The following is a 12,062-nucleotide window of genomic DNA, read 5'->3' on the forward strand; positions in this document are numbered from 1 at the left end:
AATGTCATAATAACATGCTCACTCAAGCTGACAAGTTTTTCCACTTTCGTTTTCATTCGAGAATAAAAACACTCCAACAATACACTGCGAAGGGTGGGGGGGAAAAAAGGGGACACGGAGCAACTGAGTTACTGCAAATCACCTCCAGTGGCAGGAAATGAAACGTGAGGAGAACTGATAACAGTGCATGTGTTAGAGGAGTGAATGGGTTTGTAATTGCTGTAAAAATAAATCAGACTGGCATGGAATAGATGTAACAATTAAAAAAAATATATATTGAAAAAGTTAAGGGTGAGACATGGGAAGACAGTTAATGACAAAAATAAATGTGCCAGATACGATTTAGCATCTGACAGCCATCACAGACCTGATGTTAATGGCCATTAACTCCAAACAGCACACTGCCAAAGAGATAGAAAACCTCACTGGCACTTTAATTGGATGCCATTTTGACTTTCTTTATACCTTAAATAGTAATCGCAGACCACTTGTTTTCAATTATATCAAAAAAAAATCTCACCGTCCTTGTTAAAGCAGGGACTTTTTCAATGAGGAGACAAGAGGGGCGACCTGACTCACACAGCGCATACTGCATTGGGTTGTGATAATTTTTGGTAGAGCAAGTGTAAATATCAGAGCTGTATTTCAGTTGGCACCAAGAGTTCCGCTCACTAATCCTCCACTGGAAGTCTATGTCTGTCATATCCAGACTGCAGCATCGAGAATCATTACTTTATTAACAGAGTTTTGAACTGTGCAATCCCCAATCATATAAAAGTGCTTTCATACCCAAAGACAAATGGGAGAAGGTTCTGGAGCCAAAGCTGGTGAAATAAACACTTACTGAATGGTTTTATCATGGTTTTATTCTAACAATACTATGAAATCTGTACAACTGGTGAGTCCTACAAAATCCTATATATATATTATTTATGGTATCTGATGTACAACATACTGTTTTTAGGATAAGTAACTGCATGGTTTAAATTTTAAATGACACTAAAAGCTAGAACTCAGAGCACACATCTCTGCCAAGACCCAACAGTCACCTTATGAAACTGCCTTTAAATTAATTAGATCCAGATTTTTATTTAGATCTGCTCCAAATTTGAGATCGTTAATTTCTGAGAAATAAACAACAAGTGAAAGAAAAATTCCTGGATCTGTCATTTATCTGGGTCAGCACCAATATGTGATGATTTGTAATCAGGTCATGACTCACTCCTACATGAGTTTTCATAGAAATCGGCTGAGCAGTTTTGGTGTCATCCTGCTAACTAATGAACCAACCAACCAACAAACAAGCAAACAGGTGGCAGAGGAAAACAATTAAAAAAACAGGATTATGATCAATTAAATAAAGGCCTTTGTTTCACTGAATCTACAGTAAAAATGCATAATTTATTGCATCTCATATATACATATACCTAAATTAATGTGATATCTAAAATGATCTGTCATTATTTCAGGCTGATACTAAGGGAATTCGAACAACCAGTAAAAATTGTATATACAACTAAAACTAGATTCTGGTTTTTCCTCCGAGTCTGAGGGGGAAAAAATTAGATCCGGCGGTCGGCCTTACATACAGTATTAGGTTTACGTCCCTACCATTGGAGGAATATTCACTATTCATTATGTTCTTATTACTTAAATAATTTATATAAGGAGCTCTTTGTTTTAAGTCTGATATTTAAGCTGTGACCAATATATCATGTATAAAACACGTATTAGACTTAGGGGGGGTAATCATTTAGTTCTGAAGCCGCCGTAATATGAAAAAGTTTTTCCTAAGGCAAAAAAATCATGTTACTTCAGTCTAACAAGTTTGGCTCACAACTGTGACTGCACTATGGGTTTATGCTCCGAATTAGCCATGACACCGTGCTGAAGAGAGGGGGAGAGAGTGGCCTATGGGATAGAGCGGGTGTTCTGCAACAAGAAGGCTGCTGGTTCGAATCCCACTCGTTCCCATCTGCATACCGAAGTGTCCTTGGCAAGATACTGAACCCCTAAATGGCCCCTCATAAATGTTGAGTGTACTAAAACAATGTAAGTCGCTTTGGACAAAAGCGTCAGCTAAATGGCATGTAATGTAATGTAAAATCAAAGTCCATGGATGTACTCCAAAGGAACCCAGAGCTGACCCCAAAACAGTGAGCGCTTCTTTCTTTCACTTATTATCCTATTAGAAGTCCTTCATGACAAATATTGTGAGAAAAATTGCTTTAAAACTGAGTCTAGCAGAAACAAAAATAGAGAGGATTAAAAATAACTTTTGATAATTAAATTAAACGCATGTAAAAAAATAGCTGAATATTAGAGTGGCTGTTAGAAAACAGGAAGATTAGTAGTTCTGTACTGAAAATTCAGTGTCTGTTGATGCATGATTTTTTTCCAATTTCACATACTGCATTATTTGTTTAATACAGGTGTTCTTTTTAAAACATTAGACATTTGGAAAACTACATTTGTATCCCCTAAAAAAATAAGAAGCTTGTTAGCCAAGCTTGCTAATGCTAGTACTGAATCTCAAAAGACCTTTTCCTTCATGTGATCATGATCAAATATTTAACTTAAACGTATCCAACCAGAAAAACAGCACTTGAACATACATCAATTTGATAAGAACTACATGCAATGTTTCGTCCATGTTCCATCGACTAACATGGAGAAGGCGCGATTTTTGACCTATACTGCAGCCAGCCACCAGAGGGTGATCAAGACACTATGACTTCACTTCCGGGGAGAAATCCTGTCGTCCATATTTACATACACTCTACGATGACAGCCAGTAACATTGTTTCTTCTTTGTCAACAAATTCACATTAAATCAGGAAGTAAACAGGCCGGTTAAACTGGTCAACCAAAATAAGCGATTTTTCACAAAAAGTAAAAAAGTTGAATTATTTGAGTGCAAATTTGTAAATGACATATCCTTAACAATGTGAAAGATAATAAATCATCTTTGTTGAAGGTAATTATTTCGATTTGCAAAAAGTGGCAGGATTGGTCCTGAGCACACAGTACCGCTTCCTTTTAACCTGGTACTGTGGGTGTAAATTCTTACATGCGCAGTCAAAAAAATAACATGATTTATTAGGAGAAAGCTGCCATAATGTATTCAAAAGAAGCAGTAGATCATGTGGATATGGTTGCATTTTTAACGCTAGCTGCAGTCTTTGTAGTTGAGTGGAGCGACAGCACAGATTTTTTTTTTACTTTAGACAGAAACAGGAAAGAAAGGCAGGACTAGACACTGAATGATGGCGAGAGCAAAACACACATTCACAGCGCTACAGTATCTTAGCAACAGATGGATGACTATTTTGTGCCAAACGTCAGAAAGTGCTGAAGCCGAGGATGGAGTCTGACAGAATGAAAGTATTAAGCCAGCATCTGAAGGTCCCACAGTCACATCTAAATCAGGAAGAAGCTATATGACTTCTATCAATTTTAAATAGACTCTAATGGCTTACTGGGCAACAATGTAGACAAGGTCTTCTCTCTATCAGACAAGATAACTACATTAATGCAGTTGGCAGACATATAGATGTGGATGACACACAGGGTTGTATAAATACCAATATGCTTCTCATATTTGACAGATAGGATGATTGGATGACATGTTGCTTTGGACAACGTGTGATGTAGTCTTGAAAAATGTGTTTGGAAATCTCTGGAAAATATGTATTTATGTAATTTGAATTTGGGATTTTGTTGGGCATATTTTAATGATATTTTGATATTATTTCTCCATTAGTAATGCTACCTAAACCCTTGACCCTGCAGTGCACCTCAACAGATATAGGAAATGTTGACAATCGGTTAAGGTGAACAAATAACTGCAGCTCAAGCTGAAGTTGAGAGGAGTGGAGAGGAAAGCAAAAGAAAGATGAATTTAACAAACTAACGAATGCAAAATGCTGTTTGACCAATCATCATTTCGCTCTGCAGTGAGTATTAGGATGTGCTGTCATAGCTCTTTAATGAGAGGCGACAGTTTTGTAGACCTGACCTAATGTACCTTAAGCTCCCCTTCTATCCTCCTCTCTGTCTAAGAGCAGATACTCAGCAGCTTGACCCGGCCTTACGTCCACATTTCATCTGCTTAAGCTTTCCAGATGACATCGGTGACACCTTTATGTGAATGTCAGGTCTCCAGCCTCCATCCCTGTATTTGTGGCTCCAATGCACTTGATGTACAACTGGTAAGAGATGCATTTCCTAAGTTATATTCCTTGTCCTGTCACCGTAAAGAAAATGACGAATGCATGAATTTGTGAGTGCAGGCAGAGTCTACAGGGCATAGCTGGTGTTCAGTTGTGTTGGGCCTAGGGTTGTAAAGATACCAACATTTTAGACTACGATTCTGGTATAAAAAAAATTATGCTCAAGACCATTTAATACCAATAGAACTTAAAGAATTTATTTATATGGTTAGTAGATGTAAAAAAATAAGTGTGGACAGACCAGTCTGTTAAAATGATTAGAAAATGTATGATGGTGGCACTTTTCTTAATCAACAGGCTGCATGATGCAGGTTTGCTTCTGGGCGGATGGCGTAACAGCTACTGAGTGAAGATCAGTTGATTTTACTGTATGCTGTTGCTTTAATGTGGCCTCATGAAAATATGACTGTAGATCTGCTTCAGTACTTTTTGATATTATTGAAAGTATCCAAGCATTTATACTTTTGACAACCCTAGCTCAGCCCATGAAAGTGAGAAGGCTCAACAGTGTGTTCCTGTGTAACAGAACTAACCTTCTCTTTAACAGCACCCACACACACTAAGAACTGCGCTTCCCAGCTAGATTAAATGACCTCTGTATACAACATCAATAGCGATCACCACCATTCTAGCCAAACCTTCCACCAACGGCAGTGTGCTGCTCAAACCACCAAGCAACAACACAAAATACAGCACATCTGATGTGATTGCAACCTTCTTTACAACCATAAAGAGTTGTAAGGGAACCACTGTGATTAAAAAATATAAGCCTGAGAGTGACAGAGGCATCTTTCTGTGGAAGGACCCCCAAAACCCACCTGCCATTACAATTCTACACTGCCCTACCATCTTCCACTCAGTAGTCAAGTCGTGTGTAAGTGAGGCTCCTCTGCACTGCTGCGCTGACTTCCACAGGTTTTCAATAGCAAGTAAACAACGCCGTGGACAGTGTATTTCTGGCTTGTCTCATTAGCCGTAAACCAAACGTGTCAGAGCATGTGACAGAGGGACCGACATGTCCAAAAGAAAAGAGGGGAGAAAAAAAAAAAGAATCATCACCCTGCTGCGCCTGCCTGCTGAGGCCTGGGCAGCCTTGAATGCTGATCCACAACCAGAGGAAAGGTGCCTGAGAGTAAATGCAGGTGTAGAAAAACACTCTATATCTAATTTTTAAAGCTCTGAAAATCGACGCAGTGGGGCTGAACAGACAGGAAACCAAGGCTAGTTGAAACTTTGTAGAATTAAATTGAAATAAAACTTTTGCACCGAATCTTATTGAATGAACAGAGTCATTATTTCCATTATATCTGTGATTTTTCTGCTGACATATGTAAGTTACTGCTCACTTACGTTTATACTATAGAGCAGTGATTCTCAAATGGGGGTACGCGTACCCCTGGGGGTACTTGAAGGTACTCCAGGGGGTACTTGAGATTTTTTTTTAATATATTTAAAATTAGCATCCTTTCAAAAATCTTTGAAAAATTGTTATTTAACAAATATTCAATAAAATATAAGTGTAAGTTCATGAACTAAATTGTATATTCAGTAGGCTCTGAGACTCTGTTTTTTAATTATCCTAAAAAAACAGAGTCTCCCCCATACCGATGGTTTGACCCAACCTGGCACACCACCTGTCATCGCCTGTCATCAGTAATCACCTGCCTTGAAAACTTCAACATGGAGTCGAGTTGAAGTGCAGCAGCAATGCTGCTGAAACACGGAGGGACAAGCGTCAAAGAAGGCGAAACCAGAGCAGAGAGCCTTCCCTAAACAACACCGTGAGAGTTTGTGCCTCTTCGGAGGGGCGCTAAAATGGACAAGTTTTCCGTTGTGAAGTTAATGATTCATAACAAGAAGTCCGCGTCTCTACCGGTACCCTTTCAAAATAAAAGCATGTAATACAAAAGCGGAAACGAAATTGTATGACCTTAAAGCGAGCAAATATTTCACAATAAAATAACAGAAAGCCACTTCAATAATATTAACAATAACATAGATTGGGTTATTTACACTTTTTGTTTTTTCTGTGGGGAGAGATTAGCCAACAGTGGCATTAAGCCACCACATCTTCAGCGGTATCTCCAGACAAAACATGAAATTCATGTTGGTAAGCCACCTGAGTTTTTTAAGAGGAAACTTTCTGAATTCAGGTCATCTCAAGACACGATGCGAAAAGCCTCCCCAAAGCAAACGGAAAAACAAGCTACCTGTCAGTATTCTTTTCGATCCTTAAAGAAGATATTTTAAGATGATAAATATTAAAAAAATATATTTTGAGCTAATCTTTTATTTAAAACTAAGTTAATGATTTATTTTTTGTGAAGAAGTGTTTAGCTATAATTAAGTTCATGAGTTCAGTTTGAGAACATATCTTTATTATGATCCCAAAAGAGTTCACTTTAAGTTGATAATTATTTTGAGGTGCACAAATCTTTATTTATATTGAGATAATTAAAGTCTTTAGTTATTTTTATATCTTTTTATTTCGAAATAGTTCAAGAGAGACCACTACAAATGAGCAATGTTATGGACATTGATGGAGTTTTAAATTTGAATGTGTCTAGTTACAAGGCTTAATAAATCACATTACATCTTTCTTTCAACCAAAAATGCTTTGCGCTGGTTAGGGGGTACTCGGCAGAATTTTTTCTTCGAAGGGGGTACGTCACTGAAAAAAGGTTGAGAACCACTGCTATAGAGCACAGTCACACGTACACAAATGCAAAGTGAATATCACGGGTCACAGTCAGACAAATAGGAACTCCTCATGAAGGCATAATGTGATTTGCCTCACCACAGAAGGCAGATGTTTTATTTGCCTCCTTGCACACACAGATATTAAGTGAACCGAGAGGAGAAAGTTTCCCACTGAAAATTTTAGTAACTCATTATATATTATATAAATATGACATATGTATTAAGCATTAAGGTATGTATGGTTATTAAGTCAAGTAAATGTAGCATAATGTCAAACTTTTAATGATTTTTGGATTATGGACATTCTTGTCAGTGTTTTTGACATTGAGAGGATTATGAATAACATATGCAATACAATCAAAACCATCTTTATGGTCAATTTGTTTTTTTATTTGTTTATAATTGATTTGTTTTTCATGCAGGGAAATAATAAAAAAAGAATGTGTCAATACAGACTGAATCCTGGCTCAAGTTTGTCCTTGACCAATAAGAGACTTTTGAGTTCTTCAGCTGCTTGATTTCTGTTTATAATTTATTTGCATGGCAACGGACAAGTCCCTCGAGCTCAAGCACAAAGGTGCTGATAGAACGGTGTGTTATAATGAACCCAGTGGAGAATCAAGACCAGAAAATATGCAGTAGATTTAAAAAATATCTTAAAATTAGAAACTTTTTTGAGCATGTTAAAGCCCTCAAAACCCCAGTTCATTTAGAGGAATAATAATAATAATAATAAGAAACATTTCAATTTCAATAGGGTCTCCCAACGATTTCGGTGCTCGGGCCCTTATAAGAATCCCAGTTGAATGCACACCGTCTGCAATTTGACATGAGCATCCTTCTCAACCGAAGGGGTTTATGCAAAAAGTAGAGGATCAAAAGTGAAAGTGAAAGAGTGCAAACGTAAAGACATGACAAACTGTGTCTCTGCCAAAGGTGTATATGATATCCATGAACAATTACTCAAGGGTGGGTGCTGAAGCACTAGAAGGCATGACACAAAAAGAGGAAGTAGAGGGGTAATACCAAAAGATAGATAAGAGATAAACATGTGGATGATATCATGATGACCTGTGTCTCACCTTGGCACACCACCCAGCACACCGGCCTCACTGAACGGCGTTTGAAGCCTGTCTTCCAGGGTTAGCGTCTGAGCATCATGGCCATCTCCTGCGATCTGTCCAGCTCCTGGATGATGCTGCTGCTGCTGCTGCTGTTGCTGTTGCTGTTGCTGTTGTTGCTGCTGCTGTTGCTTCTCCTCTTCTTCTTCTTCTTCGTCATCCTCCACCTCCTCGTTACCTGGCTTCTCCTTCCCTCGGCCATCACTCTCGTTGTCGCTCTCCTCATCTAACATGTCGTCCACCTGTTTTTTGTATTTAGAAAAGAGCTTTTTGTTAGAAAGGTTGTTTTTTTTGTCAGGTTCAGATCACAGGGAAGTAACCGAACATATTCCATAAGTAAGAATTTACTCATTCCAGTCCTTGCTTTTTGCTTATGAACCGTCCTCAAGTTCTTATAAGATTAATTCATTTCTCTGCCTCGTCTGAACACCATTGTTTATCCATTGTTAAACACAAGATGGCACAGCAAATATACTCAACTGAACTTTTTTGCAAATTTCCCAACACAGCTTTCACTTGTAGGAAATCATTAAATAGAAATAATGAGAAAAATGCATTTAATTACAACTAGGGAGTGGTTTTCCCTCTATAAATAAAATGGGTCATATGCTGTATTGTAAACTTGCTGAGGAGATTGGGCAGTGCGTTATTGAAGGTCCTGCAAAGTAAGGACTTCATTGTTTGGTGCAATGCCTGTTTTATAGCACATATGACAATAAAAACTTTAAAGGTTTCGTAAATGCTAAAAAAAATGTTTTCACTGGTATTCATTGGGCGTGAAACTCTATTGGTTAAACATTATGATGACATGGGATGATTTATTTTTGTCCACCTACAACAACGCAAACCTGACAAAGTTAATCTGTCCAGTGGGATCTCCTGGCTGGCTATTAAAAGCTAAATTGTTAGCTCCACCAGCTCATCAATCTTGTATTCCTTCAAAAGCTCATCATTCACACCGCCCCAAGGTTAATGACCATTTACAACAGGTTATCCAATTGACAACCATCTGAGGAGAATATCACCACAGCCAATATGCAGCCCTTCGTCCACCAACTCATTAGTGGCACGTAGCTGGGGGAAACTGAGATTAATGCAGAGGGACATTCTCTTGGGGCTAGTGCCAGGATCATTACTGGCATCAAGCCAGGCTCATTAAAGCCTTGTTGATAGTTATTTGGAGCCACAGACCCAGAGAGTCACAGTAAAGGAAGCAGGTATGAGTGTGTGCGGCGAGGCTGATTTAGATATAAAAAAATTAAAAGAGAAAGTCTGAGCAGTTTGGGTCAATGTTGATGTGCATAATCAATTTCCCTTTTCTGAATCAACTTTAAATAAGAATGACCCCATGTGGCAGTGACAAATTATATTGTTGGATACCGATAAGACAGCAAACAGTTTGTTTCCCTCTATTTTAGTTAGTAACACACAATTTAACATTTCACCTAGACACAAATTACTTTTTTCCACTTTCCTAGAGATATTTTTCCTTATGGCTGTCTCCCATAATTGTTAACAGTGGCAAGTCATTGGGCCTTGTCCTTTCAGCAGCTGTTAAAGGATCACAGTGTGGTGTTGAAATAAAAAGAACTTGACATCACGATACACACACTGTGCTTCACAGCACAGAAAAACTACAGAGATACTGAAAGCCCTTATTACCCAACACAACATGTCCAGGTGCTTAAAGTACTTCCATCAAGGAGGATCTATTTGCATCTTGGTTTGTTTGTCTGTTTATTAGCAGAATTATGCAAAAAGTGCCTAATGGGTTACCACAACACGGGGTGGAAGGATGCATTATGGGTCAGGAAAGAACCCATGTTGGTGCAGATCCAGATGTGTGGGCAGATCCAGCTTTTTTTTCTTTAAAATTTGGGGATTTTTCAACATTTCAGTGGACTGTCAGACAATAATTCATGAATCTATGAAAAGAATCAGGCATGTTACGGGGACAGACATTTATGATTGTGTTCAATTTGATGCAGACCTTAATAAAAATCAAGAAGTAGGGAATTTAAATGTGGTTTAATGAGGGGACTGTTGACCATTGGCTGAACCAGGATTGGTTCAGCAAACAAAAACACTTTTATTATCTTTTGTGAATTTGAAAACTGCCCAGTTGTAGCAGCAGTATCATTACAGTTCATGTTTCCTTGCACATAAATAATTTGTATTCAAGTTCAAATAATTCAAATTTCTGACAAAAGGCAATTTTTTTATAAACCGACGGTTGTTTTATGTCCATTTGTCCAACATCTATTCCGAATCAAAACAAAAAAAAGAAATAAAGAAAAGAAAAGAAAACGCACTTCCAGGACAGTGAAGCCATGTCTGCTTCTCTACACTTCAAAAAGCATTATACAGGTCACTATGCCAGAGAGGGTATCACAGGCTTACCAGAGAAGGAAACATTAACAATCACCACAAACAGTGAGGCAAACTTTTCTAAAGCATCCTTTTTCTGACTGCAATCAAAGGCCAAGCAAGAGCACAACATGGTACTTTTCAAAGCAAAGCATGGCACCATCTCCAAGTTAGTTCAGAGTCAGGCTACGGGTCGTATCACTGCGAGGAAAGTTTAATAATCGTGTGATTTCAGGACATGGAATTTATTTTTGACCCAACACTTCAGTTGCAACACTATTGTCTAGACATTTGTGGTCGACTGGGGTGAATTATCCTTTGAGGATAGATGTACAAGCAAACATCAAATAGAGGAAGTTTTTTGTGCTCTGTTTTATTGCACAAAAGACAGGGACTTGGGACTCACTATCAAACGTAGCTAAGCCGTTAAGATTTCACTTCTTTAAGTCTAGACATAGATATTTTAGTTTCAGACTCACATCTGGCCTGAGGTGTAACTCACTCTGCAAGATTCATGTGCAGCAAGAGACGCCAAGAGTCATTCATTTTAAATGAAAGGCAGCAATTAGGAAAAGCTGTTACTGTGGGATCAGCCGGTTGCTGTTACCCTGAGCAGAGAGCGTCGGCTGAGCTGAGGCCAACGTAAAGCAAAAGAGTGTCTAACAGTTTCTTTTTTTACATCTGACTTAGGACTGATTGTTTGTTACAACCTGACAGGTTGGAGCCTTACAGTCAAATTACATTTTTTAAATTGGATCCTGATTTATTGCCAGTAAATGACGCCACATTGTACAGGAAGCCGCTACTTAATGGTTCAAATTGTAGATTGTAAATTAAATGTCATTTTGATTTTGTTATTAGGAACCTCTGTGTGCCCAATTTTCCTTTTGCACAATGTGTACATAGTGAAAATTGAGTTTTTAAAGTCTCAACAAAGCTTAGTTTTTAGTACCATAGTCACCATCTGCTGACTTTAGGATGACCTGGTCCAGTGTGAACAAGAAAAACAAACAGCAGCGGCACACTTTCCACACTACAATTTAAGCAGTCCATAGCTTTATGAGATGACCTGTGTTTTTAATATGCATACCTATAATGAGGACAGCTTTGCTCGGCTGTAATACACATTTCAAAGGTTTCAAAAAGTCTTGCAGGTTAAATGAAAACTATTAAAATGGCAAATTTGCCCCAAACTTGAAATCAAACCAAAAAATCTATCAACTGCATCACGGTTACACTGCAGCTTGAAGTAAACCATGATAGAAGTTTACTCAGGCAAGCAGTGGATAAAGTTTCTGAAGAGCCCCGGTTCGACTTTGTCAATGTCTCATTAAATTAACACGTCTCTGAAGAGACACAATAGTGTCTGGAAGAAAACTTCAGAGAAAAGATGAGGACGTGCCCATAGCAAGAGCCTGACACATTTCAATGCAGACAGACAATCAGCGCTCATTGTCCTGGACAATTTCCATTTGCGCTGGGTTATTGTACAAGGAGATTGTGTATTCACCAGACTGTGGAGTTTGCAGGGACAATTTTACAGAGTATATCCCCACTGAAGGGGGATCACAAAGTTTATTCTCTGCGAAAATGAATGACTTCATCCACCAAAAGGTAGCTAGAGGGGGTTGTAGGGAAGACA

The 12,062-nt window shown here is 38.3% G+C and overlaps 1 protein-coding gene across 1 annotated transcript in view; it reads right to left on the bottom strand.

Moving 5' to 3' along the window:
• ctdp1 (CTD (carboxy-terminal domain, RNA polymerase II, polypeptide A) phosphatase, subunit 1) overlaps positions 1-12,062 on the bottom strand; it is a 61,455-nt gene that overhangs the window by 23,354 nt on the left and 26,039 nt on the right. The window contains exon 12 of the mRNA XM_062410018.1: positions 8,015-8,295. Within this exon, the coding sequence (XP_062266002.1) occupies positions 8,015-8,295 (281 nt within the window). The remainder of the gene's footprint in view (positions 1-8,014; positions 8,296-12,062) is intronic.

Source organism: Platichthys flesus, chromosome 17 (genome assembly GCF_949316205.1).
Source record: "Platichthys flesus chromosome 17, fPlaFle2.1, whole genome shotgun sequence".
In the NCBI taxonomy this organism is placed as follows: Eukaryota; Metazoa; Chordata; class Actinopteri; order Pleuronectiformes; family Pleuronectidae; genus Platichthys; species Platichthys flesus.